Below are 27,492 nucleotides of genomic sequence, written 5' to 3' on the forward strand. Positions count from 1 at the left end.
ATAACAGCAACGACAGGTATCACAACTAATGATGGAATTGTGCTTCACATCAACTGAATAACATCATCAGAACAACGAGCTCATTCATCTTCAGCAACAGATTTACTCTCCCTCCCACCCCCAAACAAGTGGACTCAGAAAAGCTGAGAAGTGCTGGGACTTTGAGATGCACTCAGCTGTCTGAAGGCTGGACAGCGCCTGGTTGGCCATTCTAGGGCAAGCACCCTTGACCATCTGCTTACTGGAGTTCCAAACAAATATTTTAAAAATATGTATTATAATGTGGAAAAGATTTGGAAACACTGTTTAAAGAAAAATCATTCTTTCAAATGTGGTACACAGTTTCCATGGATGTGTGCTGGAGATAAGGAAAGAAAAAGAAAGAGGAGCAAAAAGATAAAGGAAGCCAGATAAGCCCATTAGGAGAGTCCTGAGTATTCCTCAGAGAAGACTCTCTAGACCGCTACTGCAGTTCTAGCCTTTTTCTAGGAAACTCAATTAAATTTTCCTTACACAAAGAGATTGTAAAGTGAGCAGGTCAATTAGATTTGCATAGTGAGATGCCAAGAGTTGGGACATCCCTGGTGGTCCAGTGGTTAAGACTCCACCTTCCAATGTAGCAGGTGAGGGTTTGATCCCTGGTCAGGGACTAGGATCCCACATGCTGCACAGTGAATCCAAAAAAAAAAAAAAAAAAGATGCCAAAGAGCTGATGAAAATGGTATTAGGGAAGAATGAAGGTAGCTACTCACTAAATACTATTATATATTTGCTCAGCAATAAACAGTGGTATCTCTACTGTGGATAACATTTTATTCATAGAGATAATGCATTCCTATAGAACGCACCTTTTTGTGTAAAGTTCTATGAGTTTTGAAGAAACCACATAGTTGTGTAACCACCATCTCAATCAAAATGTAGAACAACTGTTCAGCTTCATCACCCCCAAAATTCACGTCTGCTCCTTTTAGTCGAAAGGCCGCCCAAATCCCAAACTCTGGCAGTCTGATTTGATATCTACTTCTAAAATTTGCCTTTTCTAAAATGTTGTATGTGTGGAATAATGTAGTTTGTTGCCTTTTTGTGACCTGTTTTTTTTTTCCCCTCACTGAGAGTAATGTGTTTAAGATTTATCTATTTATTTAGTTGGGTGTATTAATTTTCTTTTATTGCCAGCAGTATTCCATTTTTTGGATGTATGCATGTTTTCAAAAATATCCATTTACCAGATTAAGAATACTTGAGTAGTTTCTATTTGGGGGTAAGCTGCCAGGGAAGCCCAAATATGAATACAGCTGCTATAAATATATACTTACAGGTTTTTGTCTGAATTTAAGTTTTTGCTTTGCTTGAGAATGAGATTACTAGGCAGTGATGTAACTCAGTAAGAAACTGATGAACTGTTTTCTAAAGTGAATTTGCCATTTTCATTCCCATCATCAGAGGTCAAGTTGCTCTGCATCCTTGTCACTACCTGGTATTGTCAGTTTTGTTTTCAAGTTTTAGCCATTCTACTTGGTGCACCATGGTATTTCATCATGGCTTACTTTCCTTTTATTTTTAAAAGATATTTCTCCTTTTTTTTAAATTAAAAATTTTAATTTAGATTCTATATTGGTGCAAACCATATTCATCAATCATAAAGCATTAAATAGACTCTACATTTGATACTAACTTTGGGATATCATTTCCAAGAGAAGGATAAGCCATCCATGTTGTTTTCATTCCCTCATTCATTCATTCAATGGCTGCTTGTTGAACACCTACTGTTTTTAGAAGATGTTGCTTATTTACTAGGCAATCGGGGGGTGGGCAAAACAAAAATCATGAGAAAGCAGAGAGTTTTGTTCTCATTCTGCCAAGGGAGGACCCACCACAATCAAATAAATTTTCCATATTTATATATGCTCTGTGAAAACTACTGTGACCATTGTGATGATAAAGCCAGAGAAAGAAATGAAAATGTAAGGGGTACAGTTTGGGGAAGTATTTTCTGGCTTCTCTGAGGGTGACATGGAGCAGAGATCTGAAAGAAATGAAGTGCCAGCCACACACCCACCTGAAGGAAGAGCATCTCAGCAGAGATCACCAGCAAAAAACAGAGGCTCAAAGCAGAAATGCATTTGTTGATGCTGAAGAGCAGCAGAGAATCCATCATGGCTGGTGCAGTGTGAATGGTTGGGGAAGGGATGAGAAAGGGCATTTTATCTTCCACTGAAAAGAAATTCATGGCTAAGGGAGCCAGATAGTCTTTAACGTCATGAAGTACTCTAAGTTTTAATTTAGAAAATGTTTAATTAAAATTTTTGGATATTTAGTCACTGGCTCAAGTAATGCTTAATTGTTTGCTTAAATTTTTATAATAGCTTACAAACCTACCTCCACCAGATACACTGAATTAGAAGTCAGAAGATTTTGTGTCACTTTACATACTTAATTTTATGTTGATTTAATCTGTGCCTTAGGGAACTTTCTGAGAACTCTGTAATCTTTTATTTTCCACTCTGGGATAATATTTTTCCATTACCTCACAGGGAAACTCTTATGCTTTAGAAAGTACACTGAATTTCTAAGAAAAGACAAAGAAACAGACTGGAAATAAAATGATTGTGTGGAGGAAAGAAGCAGCACAGAACACTCAGTGGTTTAGTCTCAGTTTCTCGGAAGGTTGAATGAAATATTAAGATAACATTTGCTTTTTAATGATGATTCTTCTGGCTGACTGCCTGTCTTTTTGTGTATTTAGCTTCCTTTGACAAAAAGGGGAAACTGTTTTCAAAGTATGAATAATCATGTTGGATGTGAAACATTCTTTCACGACAAGGTTGACACCTAGCACAAAGTAGCAATCTTATAACTGATTGCTGCAAAAGTATTGGGAAAAAATGGAGTCTGTTAAGACCTTGGAACTAGCAATTCTCCATTGTTAAGAAGCAAAGAACCTCGATAGCACCAGATCAAAGGTATTGTTGGTTTGGAAGTTTGGGAAGGAAATGGTTGGCAGTGGATCTGCAATTCTTTCTTGACTATGGAGTAGAGTGGGAGGGAATAGTCCCAGAGAAGAAAGAAGGTGACACTCTCGTATTTCATTGTAAACATACTAACCTCCAGATAAACTGCACTTTTATAGCAGCAGAGTCCTTGTCTATGGGATGCTGTTAGCAATATGTACCCAGTCTAACTAAGCTTGCCTCTGGTAAACAGGAAATATACTGATTTATACCCGTCTTCCCTGGTGGTTCAGTGATAAAGAATCTGCCTGCTAGCGTAGGAGACGTAGGTTTGACTCCTGGGTCAGAAAGATCCCCTGGAGAAGGAAATGTCAACCCACTCCAATATTCTTGCCTGGGAGATCCTATGGACAGAGGAGCCTGGTGGGCTACAGGCCATGGGGTTGCAAAAGAGTGAGACATGGCTTAACCACTAAGCAATAACAGCAACACTGATTTACAAGTACTTCCCACAAATGTCACACGTGCAAGTATCTCTCTGAGTATAAAATGGAAATGTTTCATGAACAAGAGGGCTCTCTCCTTTGAAGTTACAGTTCCCATCGATGTAATCTGGAGATTTTGTACATTATCTTGGCCCAGAGTGTATCCTAATGCGTCAAGAAATGAACTAGGTAGGCAGTTTTAAGTAGCTTTCTGTTTTTCTGCACCACACAATTACTTGTATCCTGGAAGTTACATTGTATTTCAATGCAATCACAAGAATGGTGTAGGAGCACAGAGGACAATTTAGAAGTATCAAGCCACGCTGTTTACTTCTCCACACCACACAGATGTCAGCTGGCTGAAGAATGCTCTGAAAGCTGATCAGAGCTTTTTCCACATGAAAATGATTACCAAGTTTGTCTCAAGCATAAAATGCAAGAGTTACAGAAACAGATATACTCAGTAAAGGCAATTATAGCATAACTTATGAATGGTCTGATTTAAATAGCATCAAATTAGACATAAATGGAAGATAGCTGATTAATTTCTGTTTAGTTTCTATTTAGGTGCCATGTAATGCTGTCATGTTGATATGACCTGTTATGGAAATAGGATTTTTCATGTTAGGAGAAGCAAAATACAGGAAAAAAAGAACACATATAGGAAAATCTATAATGTACATCTCTGTGAGCTGCATGCTAAATAGCTCCAATCATGTCTGACTCTTTGCAACCCCATGGACAGTAGCCCACCAGGCTCCTCTGTCCCTGGGGATTCTCCAGGCAAGAATACAGGAGGGTGTTGTCATGCCCTCCTCCAGGGGATCTTCCCAAGCCAGGGATCGAATCCAGGTCTCCCTCATTGCAGGTGGTTTCTTTACCATCTGAGCCACCAGGGAATCCCATAATGTACATCCAGGCCTGCCACTGACTTTGGATGATTTTTGTGCAAAGTGTACACGGTGCAGATTTGCTACTCATCAAAGGGACAGCGCGTTTGGCCATGCAACACTTGAGTATTGGTCTGTGTATTTGGCCTTTGGCATAGAGGGTAAAGCGTCTGCCTGCAATGCAGGAGACCCGGGTTTGATCCCTGGGTCGGGAAGATCCCCTGGAGAAGGAAATGGCAACCCACTCCAGTACTCTTGCCTGGAAAATCCCATGGATGGAGGAGCCTCGTAGACTATATATAGTCCCTGGGGTCACAAAGAGTCAGACACAACTGAGCGATGACAGGTTTAATTATAAGAAAGTGGCAATTCTCATCTTGACTCTTTTCTTTGCTGCTGGGAACAACTGCCTTCTAAGGTGTAAGCAGAGGGACACACACTTTGCTAAAGGACACACCTGCTTCTTGGATGCTCTTCATCCTTGAGAGGAAGAGCCCTGATCTGGGTCTTTCAAGATGGGTCTCCTTCTCTAGACACAGAGAAAAGCCTAGTAAATGCAGGCACACACAGCAGAGACTCAGTCTCAGGGATTCATGAACCAGAAGGCTCTTAAGGAGGATTGTTCAAGTTTATCCGAGTCACAATCTTTCTTCCCACCCTGCCACTAGCAGAACTGAAAAGTGAGCACTTTTATCAGAAAGGCAAGCCCGGCAGGATACAGGGAAAGTGAAGCCTCTTAGGACTGGTGGGGAACAGAGTGTTTACTCCAGGCTACAAAGTCGAAAGGGATGCTTAGATGGAGGACTAAGGGGAAAGTGAGAAAAAACAAAAGGCTAGTGATGGGGAGCATGGATGGTAAGATATTTTAAATGCCTGAAGGGAAAAGAAGAGAGTTCTGAATTCCATATTAGGTATTTTAAAAATATAGACCCCTTCCATTTTTGAATAGAAATTTTGAATAGCTAATACAAAGGTTTGGGGCAATTAATTCAAGGAAAAAAAAAAGATCACTTGCCTGGTTTCAACAGCGCAACATCACCTTCCATTCCACAAAATGTTCTAAGCTATTTTGAGTTTTCAGAGCCCTACTTTTTGGTTAAAAAAAAGAAATAAAGAAAAGGCACTGCAAAATCCTTCTAGGAGTTCTTCGCACATAGCAGGGAGGACACTCAAGGAATGAATTATAGAGAACAGAAAAATACTAGCGTATTGGAGTCTCAAACAGTCTATATAGCAGTTGTTGGCAGGAAGGAGAGGTGGTGTGGAATCCTGAATGGAAGTCCTGACTTTTGGAATAAGACGCTGAATCACATTCAGATTGCAAAATGAGCCATAATTGATAGTTTTAAACAGTTTCCCACCTAAGATTACTGAACTGACATTTGTCAAAGAATGAACTCACCATGTAGTACACCTCTCTAGTTCAGAGTAGACCACGCTGCTTTAAAGGCAAGAGAAGATGTTTATCATTTCAATTTGCTTTTGCTGAAGGCAGAGGAAATGAATCCCCACCAGAGTCCTCATTATCTGTGTTCTGGCCTCAGAGCAACCTTGAAGCCTTCTAGATGTTAGTGTGGCTCAGGACAGGTAGATGTTTCCTTGGGCAGTCAGTGAAATGACCCCCAGAGGGAATTTTGTGGCTGGCTCTTCAGATGCAACTGGGCTAAATCTGAACCTGTGAACCCAATACCTTGTCTCCTAGCTCCTCTTCCCAGTGACCTCAATGACTCACCACTCATGGATGTCCTGGCTCAAACAGAGTTCGTGGTTCTGTTTAACTCTCAACGTGATGGAATCCTATGGACCTTGACTTCCTCGTGTGTCTCGTCCCAGAGCTTGCTTTTCCTTCCTCTCGCTTTCTGTAGACAGGGTCTGCCTCTCTTCTCCCTGCTTTCCCATCCATATAAGCTATGCTTCTTCTGGCATCCTAGATTTCACTCTCATTTTTCTCTAAGTAACTGCCTTTAGAACTACTAGACAAACCATCTTCAAATACCACTTTTAGGAAGATATCCATTTCTTTTCTTAAAAATCTCCCTGTTTCTTCAATGCCTCTGATTATTCCTGTAGAATGGCAATAAAATAAGACACCTTGCTGTTTGACAAAACTTGAAGAGGCCATTCTCTGGTTTCAGAAGGTGCATCTGAACATCGCTAACAGGTTGCTTGATCAGAAGAGTGTTTCTAGATCTGTGAGTGGGTTACATCCCAGAGGGAAAGCCTTCAACAGAAAGGTGATTATGGCCCAGTTATGCTGGCCTTGTTTTAAATTTTACTTGCTTAGTTATATATATTTTAAAAGCCCTTCCTTCCTTTAAGGAAACAGCTTCTACAAATACAGACTATTATAGCTATTTTCCATCATGTACTTCCTGGAGTTACTACTGGGGCTTTTGGCCAAGAGCAATGCAATTCTGATTAATAAAAACATCTTCAGAGAAAAGGATAGGATTCTGAAAAAGTCTTTCAATTTGTATGCTCGTGCATGAACATATTAATTGAACTGCTTTTCTTAATTACATGTCATCAAAAAGATATGGGCTGAGATGAAATGTATCTTACAGAGCAGGGCAATATCAGAGCAGGTAAAATATCAAGAGGCCTCCATTCTGTTTTTCTTCAGTTGTATCTGTGCCACTGTTGACAGCAAATTTCAGTCAGTTTAAAAGAGGTCAGTCAAGCCAAAGCATGCTTTTGAAGCTTCAAAGAGACGATCAGATGTCATGTTAAGATCAAATCTTGCCTCTGGGAACCTGACTTGTGTTCAGTCTGATGCCTTTGTTAAGTCCAACTCTAGGGTGGATTTAATTAACATAAAAAGAGAAGGATATTTGAGGTGTTGATTTTTCTCCAAAATTCTTTTCATACAGTTGGTTCTACTATATCCTGAGTAACAAATCTTCAGTCTGTGATGTAAAGCAGACTTTTGATGATGAATCAAAAATGCCCTGCTCTTGTGGACATACGACATCGACTATAGTGCTTTCATGGCTCAGATGGTAAAGAATCCGCCTGCAATGCAGGAGACTCCAGTTTGATGTCTGGAACAGGAAGATCCACTGCAGAAAGTGATGGCTACCCACTCTAGTATTCTTGCCTGGAGAATTCCATGGACAAAGGAGCCTGGTGGGCTACAGTCCATGGGGTCATAAAGAGTCAGACATGACCGAGTGACTAGCACTTTCAATTCACTTTCATAATGTTTTCAAACTAGAGAAGAGTCCAACAGATATCAACACAGTGAAAGCACATTGCGTGGTACATCCAGATTAGTTTGTCAATTCTACTTAAATAAATTTTACCCTGTGGGCTTCTTTGGTGGCTCAATGGTAAAGAATCCACCTACTAATGCAGGAGATGTGAGTTCGATCCCTGGGTAAGGAATATCCCCCAAAGAAATGGCAACACACACCAGTATTTTTGCTTGGGGAATCCCATGGAAAGTGAAGCCTGGTGGGCTACAGTCCATGGGGTCCAAAAAGAGTCAGATATGACTTAGCAACTAAACAACAACAAAAGATTATTTATTTTTTGGTTAAAAAATTAATTTTTGTTAAGCATGAATTATGTACTAAAGACTTACACGAAGCTTTTGGCATATAAATGTCATGTTGTTGTTGTCAGTCACTAAGTCGTGTCCAACTCTTTGCAAACCCCATGAACTGTATGTAGCCTGTCAGGATCCTCTGTCCATGGGATTTCCCAGGCAAGAATACTGGAGTGAGTTGCCATTTCCTACCTCCAGGGGATCTATTCAACCCAGGAGTCAGACCCTTGTTTCCTGCACTGGCAGGCGGAATCTTTACCACTGAGCAACCAGTCAAAGTGAAGTGGAAGTGGATGTCACTCCGCCCTGTCCAACTCTTTGCAACACCATGGGCTACACAGTCCATGGAATTCTCCAGGCCAGAATACTGGAGTGGGCAGCCTTTCCCTTCTCCAGGGGATCTTCCCAACCCAGACATAGAACTCAGGTCTCCCGCATTGCAGGTGGATTCTTTACTAGCTGAGCTACAAGGGAAGTCCAAGCTCTTAGACTCGTGATGTAACTTCTCTGACTCAGATGTCTTAAGGGTTGTTATGAAGGCTTCCCAACCCTTAAGACATCTGAGTCAGATATGTTACATCACTGGTCTAAGATCACACAGTAAAACGAGAAACCTGAAATTTGACTCAGGACTTTGGATTCCAAGTTCAGCTTTGCTACACAGCACTTTACTGTCTCCCCCGCCTTTTTTTTTTTTTTTTGGCTAGTGATTTTTTAGAATATAAATTTATTTATTCTAATTGGAGGCTAATTACTTTACAATATTGTATTGGTTTTGCCATACATCAACATGAATCTGCCACGGGTGTGCACGTGTTCCCCATCCTGAACCCCCCTCCCACCTCCCTCCCCATACTGCCTCCCTTTAGATAAAAGATTTTGATTTATTATAAAGAGAATATTAAGGACATTTCATTTAGTGTTTAATAGACAAAAAAGGATAACATTTATAATTTAGCTTATTTAAAGGGAAATCCATATGATTCAGTTTAACAAAGGTGGTTGTGTTTGTCTTGTAAGGAGGAATTATCCAAAAGGGAAGGAAACATCAGGGAATGTCCAGGTGAGAAACAATTTTAAAAGACACCATGGAGGGCTCCAGTGTCCCCTCTTCACCAGCAGCTTTCTTTCTTTCTCTCATTTTTTCTCCCGGGCAGTATTTAGAATTTCATCATTTAAATGCATTATATTGCGTACCAATCCTAAAGGAAATCAACCTTGAATATCCATTGGAAGAACTGATGCTGAAGTTGAAGCTGCAATACTTTGGCCACCGGATGGAAAGAGCTGACTCATTGGAAAAGATCCTGATGCTAGGAAAGATTGAGGGCAGGAGAAGAGGGCAACAGAGGATGAGATGATTGGATGCCATCACCAACTCAATAAACATGAGTCTGAGCAAACTTCGGGAGACAGTGAAGGACAGGGAAGCCTGGTGTGCTGCAGTCCATGGGATCACAAAGAGTTGGACATGCTTAGCAACTGAACAACAACAACACTGCATACATTAAAACTCCCCTGGGTCTGGTGGTTGTTCAGTCACTCAGTCATGTCTGACTCTTTCCAACTCAATGGATTGCAGCATGCTGGGCTTCTCTGTCCTTCATCATCTCCTGGAGCTTGCTCAAACTCATGTTCATTGAATTGGTGATGTCATCCAACCATCTCATCCTCTGTTGTCTCCTTCTCCTCCTATCTTCAATGTTTCTCTGCCTCAGGGTCTTTTCTAATGAGTAGGCTCTTCAACATCAGGTGGCCAAAGTATAGGACTGATACTGAGCTTCAGCTTCAGTATCAGTCCTTCCAATGAATAGTCAGGGTTGATTTCCTTTAGGATTGATTGGCTTGATCTCCTTACAGTCCAAAGGACTCTCAAGAATCATTTCCAACAACAGAGTTCAAAAGCATCAATTCTTCGGTGCTCAGCTTTCTTTATAGTTCAACTCTCACAACTCTCAACTCTCACATGACTACTGGAAAAACCATAGCCTTGACTAGATGGACCTTTGTGGGCAGAGTAATGTCTCTGCTTTTTAATACACTGTTTAGGTTTGTGATAGCTTTTCTTCTAAGGAGCAAGCGTCTTTTAATTTCATGGCTGCAGTCACCATCTGCAGTGATTTTGGAGACCAAAAAAAATAAAGTCTGTCACTGTTTCCATTGTTTCCCCATCTATTTGCCATGAAGTGATGGGAACAGAAGCCATGATCTTCATTTTTTGAATGTTGAGCTTTAGGCCAGCTTTTTCACTCTTCTTTTCACCTTCACCAAGAGGCTCTCTAGTTCCTCTTCACTTTCTGCCATTAGAATGGTATCATGTGTATATCTCAGGTTGTTGAAATTTCTCCCGGAGGTCTTGATTCCAGCTTTTGCTTCATCCAGCCCAATATTTTGCATGATGTACTCTGCATGTAAGTTAAATAAGCAGGATGACAATATACAGCCTTAATGTACTCCTTTCCCTATTTGGAACCAATCTGTTGTTCCATGTTCAGTTGTAACTGTTGCTTCCTGACCTGCATACAGATTTCTCAGGAAGGAGGAAAGATGGTCTAGTATTCCCATCTCTTTAAGAATTTTCCACAGTCTGTTGTGATCCACACAGTCAAAGGCTTTAGCATAGTCAGTGAAACAGAATTAGATGGGTCTTGGTGCTCATTAAATTAGGGTGACATCAAAGTTAGCTTAAATCGCAACTTGGATGGATTGATGCTTTGTGAAGAATAGAATTCTGAAATCGTGTCCAGGCTCTATAGGCTCAGTTGCCAATGTCAGTTGAGGGAGGTGATAATCATACGAGCTCAACAGTAGCAGTAGTTAAGTAAAAACAGATTTTTATTTGTTACAACAACATTAAGATGTGTAGTTACTAACACCGCAGTGTGAGTTTATCTGATAACTTTCATAGCACTTAGAGGAAGGGGAGAAAGAAGAGAAAGAATAATTCTGAAGCTAGAGCTGGGATAATCATATGACACTGTGCATACCAGGGAATTTTTGAGAGCAAAAGGGGATTCTATCAACAAAATGCCAGGACAGTATATATTAGCTGTGATTGAACGATATGGTAATCTTAGCTCTGGGGAAAGACAGTCCCTCTCAAATAAACACATATATTACGGAGTTAAATAAGAAGTGGTCCTTCAAATAAGACAACTAAATTCTTTTTCCTAATGGTATGGCCTTTTCACAGCTATGGCATTCAGTGACATATTTCCTTAACAACAAGAAACTAAAGCAACTGAACCTGGATAGGATTCCAAAAACCTCAGAGATTCACTGTCAAGCATACAGCATATGAAATGCATTTGGTCAATTTGCAATTTTTCAGAGGCTGATTATCCAACTAATGCATTATCTTTTGGACCCTTGTTTTATTTCTTCTACTGGTTAATTTAACAATATGTCAGTTCTGATAAGAAGGTTTGATGGAGAAGAAGATGAAGCTATTATATAAAATGAGTTTGGGGAATTACCAATAGATTTCAATTATCCGTGTTGCTCTTACTGAAGGCTGATTCATTGTGAAGAGTAGAGATTTGGCTGGACAGTCTTGCTGTTTCTAAGACAGAACTGTCCTTACTCTTTTTGTAATTATTGTACAGAATATATATGTGCAATTGTGAACATACAGATCCTTACTTCCCCAATCCTGTGACCTGTGATTAATGCAATGAAAACATAATCATGATCACTTAAATCAACTGTAGTTACATATAAAAATAAAATAAAGGGATTAAGTTTCAATATTCATGCCTTTTATTGTGGGGCCATGGTCTTGACACAAAGAAGAAGAAATATTGGTGAGCTACTTTTTGGAAGGCGAGAAAAACAATCAGAGTCCACATGGTGTATAACCTACGGCATATAAGGCTACTAAATTGGCTTAAAATGCAATGTTTACATAAGCTTAAGAATGAAAGGAATGTACCATGAATATTAGAAAAATATTGCCATACACAAAAGTATTGGCTTCTCCTACATTAATTTGGCTCCACCTTCTTAAATTTAGTTGAATTTAGTTGAATAATTTAGTTGAATAATCTCTTCACTTATTCAAATCTTATTCACACTTCAAAGTCTGAATTAACATCCACTTCTCTTTTTGAAGGTTGTTGTCTATTACAAATCCAGTGTCTCTCTGTGTTCTCAGCTATAAATACCCATAATGTTCATCTGTCACCTAATTTATACTATCTTGATATGTCACTGCAGTTATATTATTTAACTTATTATTTATTGACTTTTCACATCAGAAACCAGTACAATCTCCCAAACCATATTGTAAATTCTTTTAGAGTGGGGGCCATTTGTGATCTATCCTTGTATCTTTCTGTGCATGCGTGTGTGTATGTGTGTGTGTGTTAGTCACTCAGTCCTGTCCCACTCTTTGTGACTCCAAGGACTGTAGCCCGCCAGCATCCTCTGTCCATGGAATTCTCCAGGAAAGAATACTGGCGTGGGTTGCCATTCCCTTCTCCAGGGGATCTTCTCAACCCAGGGATTGAACACAGGTCTCCTGCATTGCAGGCAGATTCTTTACCATTTGAGCCACCAGGGAAGCCCCTATCTTTCCTTAGGAGCTAACAAAATTTTAAATGTATTTAGGTTGGATTGTATGAAATTACCCATATTTGGTCATTTTTGATAAATGATCAATAAAAAGCAAATTTTATATGGTTCAGCCTAATAACAGTTGTTCTAGAAATAATTGTGGAATGAGTAGAATTATATTCAAAAACTTAAAATCATATATATATATGCGTATATAATAGATCATTTAGAATAGATCATTGAATTTGTTTTACTTTTTCTAGAAGCTATTCAGTCCCAAATGGTTTTATTATTAGTTCATTAGCTTCTAGACATGATTTTTTAAAAAAATGAATATGACTATTTTCTAGGGAAATAAGCATAATTGAAATAACAGATCATAAAGTACTAACTATCTTAGCATGGTAATGCTAATATTGAATTTTTCTGGCACTGTTTACCAGTTGATAAAACCATTTGTTAGACTAATATTAGTTATAGGTAATCTTTATTTTTGAATATATATATAGTATCCCAGGCACTGTTCTAAGCATTTACTATTGATACACTCATTGAAGAATCTGCATCTCAACCCTGTGAAATGGGTAATAATATCTTTTTTCAGATGAGCAAATTGAGGCATGAAGAGGTAATTTGCTCAAAATCACACAACTAGTAATCATAGAACTGGGTGTCAAATTCAGGCAGTCTGGCTTCAATCCTTCTTTTAAATGCCACTGGAATTCTAATCAATAGAAATAGAGTTATTCAAAAGTTAGAATAAATTAAAAATAATTTAGCCTTATGAAAGATATAGCATCTGGTGGTGACTTTATAATTTAGAGTTACAGAGCTGAACAGACCATATTTAGGGCCTGAAACCTGCAGCTTTAGTTCTTTCATAAGCAACTCAAAACCAGTTTGTGTTACAGGGCCTCAGTTTTCTGCATTAAAATCTGGAATCTATAGCTTTGAATCCTCTACAAGAATTTTATAAGAGGAGAGAAAATAGGATTATGTAACACGTGATAGTAAGATAGGATTATATAACACGTGTGCCTTAATTAATCAGGCACATTTATTTTTATATTTAGTTATGAATATATGCATGCAAATATTTTTTTAAGATTATGTTTAATGCTACTTTTTTTTTATAATCAATGTATGTTCTTTATTGAAGGTATTTGTTTTCTTTGTACTTGAAAACTATACAAAATCACATGAACAGTGAATACTGCTGATTCACTCAGAACAGTAATCAATAGACTGAAATATATATGCATATATAACGTACATTATGTTATCATAATTAAATATACATATAAAACATGATCAGTAAAATAATTTGTCTTAATGTATAACCATAAGCATTCTTTATAATTGAAATTTTTTTAGCAATAAATGAAATAATCCAGTGTGATTTTTCTTTGTTTTCAAGAAAAGAAATATACTTTCCTCTGGAATTCAACATCAAATAATGACAAATGCATTAAATAGGTAAGTGAGCATTTGGCTTTAAATTTCTGGACCTGAAATTGGGTTAGGTTGGCTTGAAAAATGGGACCGTTAAATTAGATGATTTTATGTTGTTCAAATGGCAACTTTCTACAAGTGTCTGAAAGCAAGATTTATCAGTTCTAAAATCTTTACTCTAGGAAATGCAATTCTGTTCCTATTAAAATAACCAAGCGTACCCTCCCCTTTAAGAAAACAGCTAAAGGAAAACAGCCATGAATGTATTTTTCTTAGATATAGACTTAGGAGCTTGCTATAATAAGTTTGAGTCCATTCAAAATCCATGAAAATTTTTCTGTAAGGACATCCAAGAAGCCCTTACCCATGGTTAAGTTTAGGAAGAGCTACTAGAAAAGGTTGGAGGTGTTGTGTATGACTGGAGGCTTAGAATTTTTAAATCAGACCTTTCTGAAATGCTTGAGTTTTCTGATCATTTCCATGAATTACATGTTCAATATCATCAGGGGGTTATCCCCATGAGCATACTGTGCATGATTTTGCTGTGTGGTTTTACTGCTCTTTCTGCTTTCGAAGAAGTGCTTGAAAACTCAAACCAGTGTTCAATCAGCTCAATCAGTTCAGAGAGAGCGGTGTTAGAGGCAGCGTTACCTTCTTACACGCAGTGATGGAGCCGCCCAGGCTACTTCCCGAGCTGGCGCTGGCGCTGCCCTGCTGCGTTTCCGGAACCTGGTACATCAGGGGTGACTCCAAGCTGCTGTTTGTTCCCCAAAACACAAAAGAGAACACATTCAGTGAGTCATCTGCATATTCAGAAAGAAAGAAGCACAATGCGCTTTATGCAAAATCATCTTTTCAGATTGAGCTGGACACTGCAAACCTTCTGCTGACATTGATATTTGTTTCCTTGCTGGTTTCATTTTTGTATTTGGTGGAACCGCGATGACCTAGTCCATTCTGAATATAAAATTGTGACCCATCGCCCTCCACGGACTGTGGATGGACACATCTGCATGAGTTCTAGCAGAGTTGACACATTTTCTTAAGCAGGCAGTTTTAAAACCCAAGTAATGTTCTTTCCATTGTCACATTATTTCTACTCAGCCAAAATGAATACATAAAAAATACTCATATTATTTTTTCAAATGAGAGGGAAACAATTTTAATTGGGAAGCAATGTGGTACCATGAAAAGAACATGAGCTTTAGAAAACACAGGTCATCTCTTTATCATCCCTGTGACTGGAGACAGTATCTTAACTTTCTTGTCTCCAAAATTCTAGACTTAAATCCTCCTCCCCTGTTCCTGTCAAGTCTTGGTGGGCTTGACTATATACAGGGGTGTATACATATTTTAAAAGATCTGAAATTGCTTACAGCCTCAAGACATGATAAAAATCAAAATTATTTTTAGAAAATAGTTTTAGAATATTGAAGGGAACAGCTACCCACTCCAGTATTCTGACCTGGAGAATTCCATGGACTGTATAGGCCATGGGATTGCAAAGGGTCAGGCACGACTGAGTGACTTACTGAGCTGAGCTGAGAAATATTAAGATTCAGAGGGCTTCTTGTATATTTAAATTAGGCTGAATAATTTTCTTCTGAAAATATGCAAAGCTAGATTTTAAGAAAGTATACTGATATCTCAAGTCTACATATTTTATTTTTGTGGTTGTTGACTACATAGAACATGTACAATTCATTAAAACACATTTTTTGAAATATTGTCTAATGACTCTTTATGTAAGTATCAACCCAACATATAGAATTTTTTTCTTCAGATTAAGAAGCACCAAACAGAAGATCTGTTAAATAAACATTGTGTTTCTAAATAACCTATAAGCCTCATGCCTGAGGTTCTGAATTAGTCAATTTTCACTGCATTGCAATTAGCCATAAGTCAAATATTGCATGCATGTAGTCCATTTGTATTCCTGTTATTAACTATGAATAACATTCTTTTTTCACATGACCACAGATGGTGCTCTGTAACAGATCAAAAATTTGGGTAAAAATTTTATAGAATAATTCAAGTAAAGTCTGTTTTGTTTTAAACATTATGTAGTGTTTTCTGAGTAACTGCCACCTTGAGGAATAGAATGAAAAGACAGCATCCTGTCTTTTTGATGTTATTTTTGATGAACTAGGGAAAGATTGGGAAAGGAAGGATGAAAGGAAGAAAGGAAGGAAGGGATAGAGGAAGGAAAGAAAAGGGAAGAAGGAGGGGGAGGGATCAGGAAACAGAGGAAGAAGGTAACTGACTCTAGATCCTGGTTCTAACGCCTGAGCCAAGACACTGCCTAGCTCTTCAGGGTCTGTCTCTTTTTCGTTTATAAATGAAATGCTTGGAGTCAAGTGTGTGGTCCCTGCTAGCTCTGGACTTCACTTTCAAAGTATCATCGACAGTCTGAGTTTTCAGCCCTGTTTTTACAGGCTTCTTGCAATGTAGCGCCTGTACCCTACTCACTGTCAGTAAGTGATTCTCCCTCAAACTCAGCTCCAGGCCTTCTGAATGCTTTCTCGGCCACAGGAGAGTTTGACTTTTATACCAAATAGGTTATCATTGTGAGATTCTAAATCATTTACACATGGAAGACAGGATCACTGACCAAGGTAACTACGGTCTGTAACAACTTGGCCCATGACTCAGAAGAAATTGAGTTATTATTCTTAGTGGGAGCCAGTCAAAGCTCTGTGTGCAGTTCAGAGAGACAGGCGGAAGAGTTTACATAGCTGCCTGCCCTGCTTCTGCTATGTCCATTAGGCATCTCTAGTGACCTGGAGGATCACTTCCATCTAGGCCACCAAAGGATTTAAGTCCAGTGTTGGGACATTCCCCATGTCTCATTGCAGGGTTAGCAGTCCTGAGAGTAGGAAGGAGGAAGGCTGAGAAATGAGGTGGACACAAACCTGATATAAAACACAACAGAAACAGAGCTTCAGCAATTGGTATCTCTCTAAAGGTGGATCACATCTAACTTAGGGAACATTGGGTAGGTCCAAAATCAGGAAACCTAGGTTAGAGTAAAAGATCAGCCATGGAAGCTCCTTGTTTTCCCATGAAGCATATTGTACATGGCTGCAAGTAGCCACATTGCTCAGCCGTGTCTGACTATTGGGACCCCAGGAACTGTAGCCTGCCAGGCTCCTCTGTCCATGGAATTCTCCAGGCAAGAATACTGGAGTGGATAGCCATTCTCTTCTCCAGGGGATCTTCCTGACCCAGGGATCGAACCCGGGTCACCCCCACTGCAGGCAGATTCCTTACTGTCAGAGACATCAGGGAGAGTAGCCACAGCACCATAGTGATTATTATACACATAAACGTTTAACTGCTGAGTTAGTCTAGGAGAAAGAAGAGATGCCAAGTCACCAGATCACCAGATGGTCAATACTGAAATCAGATTGATTACATTCTTTGTAGCCATAGATGGAGAAGCTCTATACAGTCAGCAAAAACAAGACTGGGAGCTGACTGTGGCTCAGATCATGAACTCCTTATTGCAAAATTCAGACTTAAATTGAAGAAAGTAGTGAAAACCACTAGACCCCATTCACATATGACCTAAATTAAATTCCTTACAATTATGCGGTTCAGGTCAATTCTGCTCAGTGGTGTCCAACACTTTGTGACCCCATGGACTGCAGCACATCAGGCCTCCCTGTCCATCACCAGCTCCCAGAGCTTGCTCAAACTCATGTCCATCGAGTTGGTGATGCCATCCAACCATCTCATCCTCTGTCGTCCCCTTCTCCTCCCGCCTTCAATCTTGCCCATCATCAGTGTCTTTTCCAATGAGTCAGTTCTTCGAATTAGGTGGCCAAAGTATTGGAGTTCCAGCTTCAACATCAGTCCTTCCAATGAATATTGACTGATTTCCTTTAGGATTGACTGGTTGGATCTCCTTGCAGTCCAAGGGACTCTCAAGAGTCTTCTCCAACACCACAGTTCAAAAGCATCAATTCTTTGGTGCTCAGCTTTCTTTATAGTCCAACTCTCATATCCTCTCACTACTGGAAAAACCAGAGCTTTGACTAGATAGACCTTTGTTGGCAAAGTAATGTCTCTGCTTTTTAATATGCTATCTAGGTTGGTCATAGCTTTTCTTCCAAGGAGGAAGCATCTTTTAATTTCATGGCTGCAGTCACCATCTGCAGTGATTTTGGAGCCCCCCAGAATAAAGTCTCTCAGTTTCCACTGTTTTCCACAATTAAACAGTGGAAGTGACAAATAGATTCAAATGATTAGATCTGATAGACAGAGTGCCTGAATAACTTTGGACAGAGGTTCGTGACACCGTACAGGAGGCAGTGATAAAGACCATCCCCAAGAAAAAGAAATCTAAAAAGGCAAAATGGTTGTCTGAGGAGGCCTTACAAATAACTGAGAAAAGAAGAGAAATCAAAGGCAAAGGAGAAAAGCAAAGATAGACTCATTTGAATGCAGAGTTCCAAAGAGTATCAAGGAGAGATAAGAAAGCCTTCCTCAGTAATCAATGCAAAGAAAGAAGGAAACAATAGAATGGGAAAGACTAGAGATCTCTTCAAGAAAATTAGAGATACCAAGAGAACATTTCATACAAAAATGGGCACAATAAAGGACAGAAATGGTACAGACCTCTAAGTGGACCAACAGTTAGAACTGGACATTTCTGCTCCTTAGAAGAAAAGCTATGACCACCGTAGACAGCATGTTAAAAAGCAGCGACATTACTCTGCCAACAAAGGTCCGTCTAGTCAAAGCTATGTTTTCTCCAGTAGTCATGTACAGATGTGGGAGCTGGACTACAAAGAAAGCCAAGTGCCAAATTGATGCTTTTGAACTGTGGTGTTGGGGAAGACTCCTGAGAGTCTCTTTGACTGCAAGGAGATCCAACCAGTCAATCCTAAAGGAAATCAGTCTTGAGTATTCATTGGAAGGACTGATGTTGAAGTTGGAACTCCAATACTTGGGCCACCTAATGTGAAGAGCTGACTCACTGGAAAAGACCCTGATATTGGGAAAGATTGAAGGCAGGAGGAGAAGGGGACAACAGAGGATGAGATAGTTGGATGGCATCACCGACTCAACGGACATCAGTTGAGCAAGCTCTGGGAGTTGGTGATGGACAGGGAGGCCTGGCGTGCTGCAGTCCATGGGGTCGCAAAGAGTCGGACACGACTGAGCAACTTAACTGAACTGACTGACCCACATATATCCTGGTATGAAAATCTTTCTGCCTTTAAGATGATTGAGAGATTGAGATCCTAGTCAGAAGTGAAGGTGAAGAAGGGGATTTGAAAGTGTTGCTTGCCTGCAGGTTTCGCTCCATTTGTTTAACGACAATGGCACCCCACTCCAGTACTCTTGCCTGGAAAATCCCATAGATGGAGGAGCCTGGTAGGCTGCAGTCCATGGGGTCGCTAAGAGTCGGACATGACTGAACGACTTCACTTTCACTTTTTCACTTTCATGCATTGGAGAAAGAAATGGCAACCCACTCCAGTGTTCTTGCCTGGAGAATCCCAGGGGCCGGAGAGCCTGGTGGGCTGACGTTTATGGGGTCACACAGAGTCGGACACAACTGAAGTGACTTAGCAGCAGCAGCAACCATGTATAGCATTAACAAAATTAAAAATGTGTCCTCCACGCATCTTCTGGTCTCTCGAAACACATTATGAATCAATTTAATGATGCCTATATCTAAAATATATCTAGAGAGGCACAGCTTTTAAACCATGTGACATGAATGTAAGTTTACAGTAGGTGACTACAACTAGCTCAATCTATTCGCATGCCTTTGAGAAGGAGATGGAATTTTCAGAGTATTTGCAAAAATGTTTTCTCTCTAGAAGCAGAACATTTGCTGCTACAGGATGAGACAGCAACGGCAAGAACATGAAACTCACGCATTTATTAAAAATGAGCACAAACTGGCATTAAAAGAACTGCTGTCAAGATACAGCACAGCCTTATAACTTGCTTTTAATGGGGAAGGATGTAAATAATTCCCTGGGACATTTTTGTTTGATTTTGACAAGTGTTGACAGTATTTATTAAGCACATCCTTTCTGTCTGGTTTCATGCTGAAACTGCTAAATGCATTTCAGTGAGGAGGAAGATCAAGGTAGGAAGGAAGGCACCAAAGCAGAATTTAAAGTAGTGGCTTTAAAAGTATTATAGGAGGAGAAGCAGACACCTTTGTAGAACAATGTCATATATCAATGAGATCCTGAGTTGCCACCACACTGCAATCAATGGCTCATGCAATGTTAATAAGTAGGTCAACCATTAGTGGTGAAAATAGCTTAAGGAGTATTCAGTGATTTCACCAGAGAATGAAGGGACCCACTACTGGAAACAGTAGTTTATGTTGCTACTCGAAGTTTAGTCTATGTACCCGCAGCACTCTTGGAAGCTTGTTGCTACCCAGGATCTCATGACCTGCCCTAGAGCTACTGAATCAGATCTGCATTTTGACACTAAACTCATGGGATTCACATTCTCATTAAAGCTTGAGAAGCATTTATCCAAGGTCTTAAGTTAAATTTATATTGTTTTTGCCCTTGCGTCTTTGTACATGGTATCACTTCTTTTAGAAATGTACAGATGAACCTTTGCAGACGTAGGGAACAGACACATGGAGACAGGGTAGCAGGTGTGAGATGAACTGGGATATTGGGATTCACATATATCCACTGCCATGTGTAAAACTGATAGCCAGTGGGAAGCTGCTGTATAGAGCATGGAGCTCAGCTTGGTGCTCTGTGATGACCTAGATGGATGGGATAGAGGTGGGGTGGGAGGGAGGGCCAAAAGGGAGGGGACTGTTGTTCAGTCATCCAGTCATGTCCAACTCTCTGCAACCCCAAGGACTGCAGCATGCCAGGCCTCCCTGTCCCTCACCGTCTCCCAGAGTTTGCCCAAGTTCATGTTCATTGCATTGGTGACATTGTCCAGTCATCTCATCCTCTGATGCCCTTTTCTCCTTCTCCCCTCAATCTTCCCCAGCATCAGGGACTTTTCCAATAGTCATCTGTTTGTATCAGGTGACCAAAATACTGGAGATTTCGCATCAGTTCTTCCAGTGAATATTCAGGGTTGATCTCCCTTAAGACTGACCAGTTTGATCTCCTTGTCGTCCAAGGGGCTTTCAGGGTCTTCTCCAGCACCACAATTCGAAGGCATCAGTTACTTGGAGTTCTGGCTTTTTCACGGTCCAGCTCTCACAACTGTACCTGACCACTGGGAAGACCATACTCTTGATTGTATGGACCTTTGTTGGCAGAGTAATGTCTCTGCTTTTCAATACACTATCTAGGTTTGTCATCGCTATCCTGCCAAGAAGCAACCGTCTTCTAATTTCATGGCTGCGGTCACCGTCCAGAGTGACTTTGGAGCCCAAGAAGAGGAAATCTGCATGTAGTATTGGGGGCAGATGCTATGATCTTATGGTTTTTTTTAATATTTAGTCTTAAGCCTGCTTTTTCACTGGGATATGTGTGTATATATAACTGATTCATTTCACTGTATAGCAGAAACTAACACAACATTGTAAAGCAACTATACTCCAATTAAAAAAAAAACACCCTTCCTGTACCCACCCCCCACCCCAGCCCACACCCCTGCTTCCTTCAGAATAATCTCTACTCTATCCTTTGAGTCTCCATTTATAAATCACCTCTTGCACCTCTTTCTTCCCCTCTCTCTGCTAAGGAGACCACTGCTCCTCTCCAACCTCCAATGCCCAACGCACGCACATGCATACACACATGCACACTCACATCCACACCCTCACACTTCCTCCACCCTCATCTTCCCAATCTCAACTCAACCCAAGAAATGAGATAGATACTCTCGTGAGTTTCAATAGCACTTGTCCTATGACAGCACTTATCAAAATGATATATAATTGCATAATGTTTGTCTGTCTCCCTGTTTAGGCTATAAATAGTGCTTTCACTGTTAGGGACCACCTAGGACAGCACTAGGCAGTGATGGATGCTCAATTAGTGTTTATCAATGTTGTTTTTCCTTATCTTTCTGAGCATCCTGGTTGACCTCAAAAGATTATGCACTGAAGAGTGTTTGAGTTCAATGCTAAATTTCCTGCCGTGGTGACAGATGGTGAGATAAGCTACATCTGAAAAGATAATTTAAAGAATTTCCCAGGATAATTCTAACAAAAAGGGATCCTGCTGCTGCTGTTGTTGTCGAAGTCAAGTAAACACAGTGAAAGTTAGACAATTTGAAGATTCTAAGAGCTAAGGTTTATTCTTAGCTTCTCCCCCACATAAAGAATGCTCTTAGTAAAATATGGTAATTGGTTTGATTGTCTCAATCCTATTAAGGATATCTATTTTTGGGCCTTATACTAAATCCTTTAATCTCAACACCAGAAGAAAAATAAAAGCTCCTATCTATCAGAAGGGATTTTGAGTAAGAAATCAAGTGCCCCTTGTTAAAACCAGTTTAACAACATGCCACAACCTAGAATTTAGAGGATTTTAAAATACACATTTGTGTGGTTCAAAATGAAAGTTTGCTAAAGTGAATGTCCTTATTTTACCCTTATCTAAAGGGATTCATTTGTTAGATGAAGAAAAGGGGTTTAGGTCAGTCTTTCTAAAACTGATATGTTTTTAGAAAACTGAAAACCCAAAGCAACCTTGAGAAAGAACAAAGCTGGAGGCATCATACTCTCTGATTTCAAACTATATTACAAACACCTATAAAACAGTGTGATCTTAGCATGAAAAACAGACACAGAGATTACTGGAACAGAATACAGCACCACAAGTAAATGCACTTATATAGGGTCAATTAATCCATGACAAAGGAGCCAAGACTATACAATGTAGAAAAGGCAGTTTCTTCAGTAAATGGTATTGAAAAATGGAACAGCCACATGAAAAAGTATGAAACTGGATGCCCTACCTTATGCTGTGCTGTGCTTAGTCTCTCAGTCATGCCTAACTCTTTGAGATCCCATGGACTGCAGTTCACAGGCTCCTCTGTCCATGGGAATTCTCCAGGCAAGAATACTGGAGTGGGTTGCCGTGCCCTCCTCCAGGGGATCTTCCCAACCCAGGGATCAAACCCAGGTCTTCCGCATTGCAGGCATGTTCTTTATCAGCTGGGCCACCAGGGAAGCCCGTGAATATCGGAGTGGGTTGCCTATCCCTTCACCAGGGATCTTCCAGACCCAGGAATTGAACCGGGTCTCCTGTGTTGCAGGTGGGTTCTTTACCAGCTGAGCTATGAGGGAAGCCCCCCACTACCTTATATCATATACAAAAATTAACTTGAAATAGATTAAAGACTTGAAAATAAGACCTGAAATCATAACACTCCTAGAAGAAAATAAAGGCAGTAAGCTCATAGAGGATTTTTAAAAATCTGACACCAAAAATGAAACCAAAAAAGCAAAAATAAATTAAAAACATTCTGCACAGCAAAGGAAACCATCAACAGAATAAAAATGCAACCTACAGGAAGGGAGAAAATATGTGCAAATCATATATCCAATAAGGGGCTAATATCCAAAATATGCAAAGAACTCATAATATTCAATAGCAAGAAAATGAACAGCTCAGTTAAAAAGGAGGCAGATCAGAATACAGATGACCAATGAACAGATGCACTACATCATTAATCACCAAGGACATGCAAATCAAAATAACAAAGAGATATCACTTCATACCTGTTAGAATGACTAACAGACAAAATAGCAAATATTGGAGAGGATATGGAGAAAAGGGAACACCAGTACACTGTTGGTGAGATGTAAATTGATGCAGTCACTTATGGAGAACAGTATGCAGTTTCCACAAAAAATTATAAATAAAAGTACCACATGATCCTGCAATTCCACCTTTGGGCATTTCCCCAAACAGAACAAAAACACTCATTTGAAAAGATATATGCACCTCATGTTCATTGCAGCATTATTTACAATAGCCAACACATACTAAGTACATGAATCAATGGATGGATGAATACAAACACATAGCATGCATGCATACATGCACACAGAAACTGGAATATTATTCAGCCATAAAAACAAATGAAATCTTGGCATTTGCAATGACATGGATGAAACTTGAGGGCATTATGCTAAATGAAATAAGTCAAAGAAAGACAAATACTATTTGTACAATCTCTCTTATATGTGGAATTGAAAACATACATGTATATATGTGTATTTATCTATATCTATATCATCTGCATCTATAAAACAAAAGGGAGAGGTAGGCGGAAGAAATGGCTGAATGTTTTTTGATTTGTTCTTTACATTTTAAATAAATTACATTAAAACTGATTTGCTTTAAAAATCACATGATGTGTAAATTTCTTCATCTTCTGACCAGTTCAGTCACTCAGTCGTGTCCGACTCTTTGTGACCCCATGAATCGCATGAATCCTGGCCTCCCTGTCCATCACCAACTCCTGGAGTTCACTCAAACTCACATCCATCGAATTGGTGATGCCATCCAGCCATCTTATCCTCTGTCGTCCCCTTCTCCTCCTGCCACCAATCCCTCCCAGCCTCAGAGGGACTCATTTTTCAATGAGTCAACTCTTCGCATGAGGTGGCCAAAGTATTGGAGTTTCAGCTTTAGCATCATTCCTTCCAAAGAATGCCTAGGACTGATCTCCTTTAGAATCGACTGGTTGGATCTCCTTGCAGTCCAAGGGACTCTCAAGAGTCTTCTCCAACACCACAGTGCCAATTCTTCGGCACTCAGCTTTCTTCACAGTCCAATTCTCACATCCATACATGACTACTGGGAAAACCATAGCCTTGACTAGATGGACCTTTGTTGGCAAAGTAATGTCTCTGCTTTTCAATATGCCATCTAGGTTGGTCATAACTTTCCTTGCAAGCAGTAAGTATCTTTTAATTTCATGGCTGCAATCACCATCTGCAGTGATTTTGGAGCCTAAAAATTATTCCACTGTTTTAATCTTCTGACCAATCTATTGATAAATACTCCCTCCCTGGCCAATCTTTAGTCAAGTTCATTACACTGTTCATGAATCAGAAATCTCAGCCTTGTGATGCTGCCAATGCAGGAGAATAGGAAATGTGGGTTTGATCTCTGAGTCAGGAAGACTCCCTGGAGGAGGAAATGGCAACCCATTCCAGCATTCTTGCCTGGAAAATTCCATGGACAGAGGAGCCTGGTGGACTACAGTCCATGGGGTCGCAGAGTTGGACACGACTGAGCACAAGCACAAATTGTGATTGTTAGTTGCTCAGTCTTGTCCGACCCTTCTCAATCCCATGGACTGTAGCCTGCCAGGCTCCTATGTCATTGGAATTGAATTCTCCAGACAAGAATACTAGGGTGGGTCACCATTCCCATCTCCAGGGGAACTTCCTGACCCCGGGACTGAATCCAGGTCTCCTTCATTGCAGGCAGATTCTTTACCATCTGAGCTGAAAGAGTAGGACATGACTGAGCACAAGCACAAATTAGCTATACTCTAATTCAATATTGTTTTGCCAAAGCAAAAACAATACCCAGTTGTGGATGCGACTTGTGATAGAAGCAAGGTCCGATGCTGTAAAGAGCAATATTGCATAGGAACCTGGAATGTCAGGTCAATGAATCAAGGCAAATTGGAAGTAGTCAAACAGGAGATGGCAAGAGTAAACGTCAACATTCTAGGAATCAGCGAACTAAAATGGACTGGAATGGGTGAATTTAACTCAGATGACCATTATATCTACTACTGTGGGCAGGAATCCCTTAGAAGAAATGGAGTAGCCATCATGGTCAACAAAAGAGTCCGAAATGCAGTACTTGGATGCAATCTCAAAAACCACAGAATGATCTCTGTTCGTTTCCAAGGCAAACCATTCAATATCACAGTAATCCAAGCCTATGCCCCAACCAGTAACACTGAAGAAGCTGACAATGAATGGTTCTATGAAGACCTACAAGACCTTTTAGAACTAACACCCAAAAAAGATGTCCTTTTCATTATAGGGGACTGGAATGCAAAAGTAGGAAGTCAAGAAACACCTGGAGTAACAGGCAAATTTGACCTTGGAGTATGGAATGAAGCAGGACAAAGGCTAATAGAGTTTTGCCAAGACAATGCACTGGTCATAGCAAACACCATCTTCCAACAACGCAAGAGAAGACTCTAAACATTGACATCACCAGATAGTCAACACAGAAATCAGATTGATTATATTCTTTGTAGCCAAAGATGGAGAAGCTCTATACAGTCAGCAAAAACAAGACCAGGAGCTGACTGTGGCTCAGATCATGAACTCCTTATTGCCAAATTCAGACTTAAATTGAAGAAAGTGGGGAAAACCACTAGACCATCCAGGTATGACCTAAATCAAATCCTTGATGATTATACAGTGGAAGTGAGAAATAGATTTAAGGGCCTAGATCTGATAGATAGAGTGCCTGGTGAACTATGGACAGAGGTTCGTGACATTGTACAGGAGACAGGGATCAAGACCATCCCATGGAAAAGAAATGCAAAAAAGCAAAATGGCTGTCTGAGGAGGTCTTACAAATAGCTGTGAAAAGAAGAGAAGCAAAAAGCAAAGGAGAAAAGGAAAGATATAAGCATCTGAATGCAGAGTTCCAAAGAATAGCAAGGAGAGATAAGAAAGCCTTCCGCAGCGATCAGTGCAAAGAAATAGAATGGGAGACAACAGAATGGGAAAGACTAGAGACCTCTTCAAGAAAATTGCAGACACCAAGGGAACATTTCATGCAAAGATGGGCTTCATAAAGGACAGAAATGGTATGGACCTAACAGAAGCAGAAGATATTAAGAAGAGGTGGCAAGAATACACAGAAGAACTGTACAAAAAAGATCTTCATGACCCAGATAATAATGATGGCGTGTCACTCACCTAGAGCCAGACATTCTGGAATGTGAAGTCAAGTGGGCCTTAGAAAGCATCACTATGAACAAAGCTAGTGGAGGTGATGGAATTCCAGTTGAATTATTTTAAATCCTGAAGATGATGCTGTGAAAGTGCTGCACTCAATATGCCAGCAAATTTGGAAAACTCAGCAGTGGCCACAGGACTGGAAAAGGGCAGTTTTCATTCTAATCTCAAATAAAGTCAATGCCAAAGAATGCTCAAACTACTGCACAATTGCACTCATCTCACATGCTAGTAAAGTAATGCTCAAAATTCTCCTCACCAGGCTTCAGCAATATGTGAACTGCTAACTTCCAGATGTTCAAGCTGGTTTTAGAAAAGGCAGAAGAACCCAGAGATCAAATTACCAACATCTGCTGGATCATCGAAAAAGCAAGAGTGTCCAGAAAAACATCTATTTCTGCTTTATTGACTATGCCAAAGCCTTTGACTGTGTGGATCACAATCAACTGTGGAAAATTCTGAAAGAGATGGGAATACTAGACCACCTGACCTGCCTCTTGAGAAATCTGTATGCAGATCAGGAAGCAACAGTTAGAACAGGACATGGAACAACAGACTGGTTCCAAATAGGAAAAGGAGTACGTCAATGCTGTATATTGTCACCCTGCTTATTTAACTTCTATGCAGAGTACATCATGAGAAACACTGGGCTGGAAGAAGCATAAGCTGGAATCAAGATTTGCGGGAGAAATATCAATAACCT

General features: G+C 40.0%; 1 protein-coding gene across 7 annotated transcripts in view; it reads right to left on the bottom strand.

The window, feature by feature from the left end:
* SPHKAP (SPHK1 interactor, AKAP domain containing) overlaps positions 1–27,492 on the bottom strand; it is a 191,745-nt gene that overhangs the window by 121,453 nt on the left and 42,800 nt on the right. For 6 of the 7 annotated variants that reach the window (XR_009730753.1, XR_009730755.1, XM_061387093.1 and 3 more), the window contains exon 2: positions 14,531–14,636. Coding sequence is in view for 5 of the 7 variants with exons in the window: in XM_061387070.1 (XP_061243054.1) it covers positions 14,531–14,636 (106 nt within the window). In the remaining 2 variants the exon portion in view is untranslated. The remainder of the gene's footprint in view (positions 1–14,530; positions 14,637–27,492) is intronic. The other variant, XM_061387103.1, reaches the window with a different exon arrangement.

The sequence above is a fragment of the Bos javanicus genome, chromosome 2 (assembly GCF_032452875.1).
Source record: "Bos javanicus breed banteng chromosome 2, ARS-OSU_banteng_1.0, whole genome shotgun sequence".
NCBI lineage: Eukaryota > Metazoa > Chordata > Mammalia > Artiodactyla > Bovidae > Bos > Bos javanicus.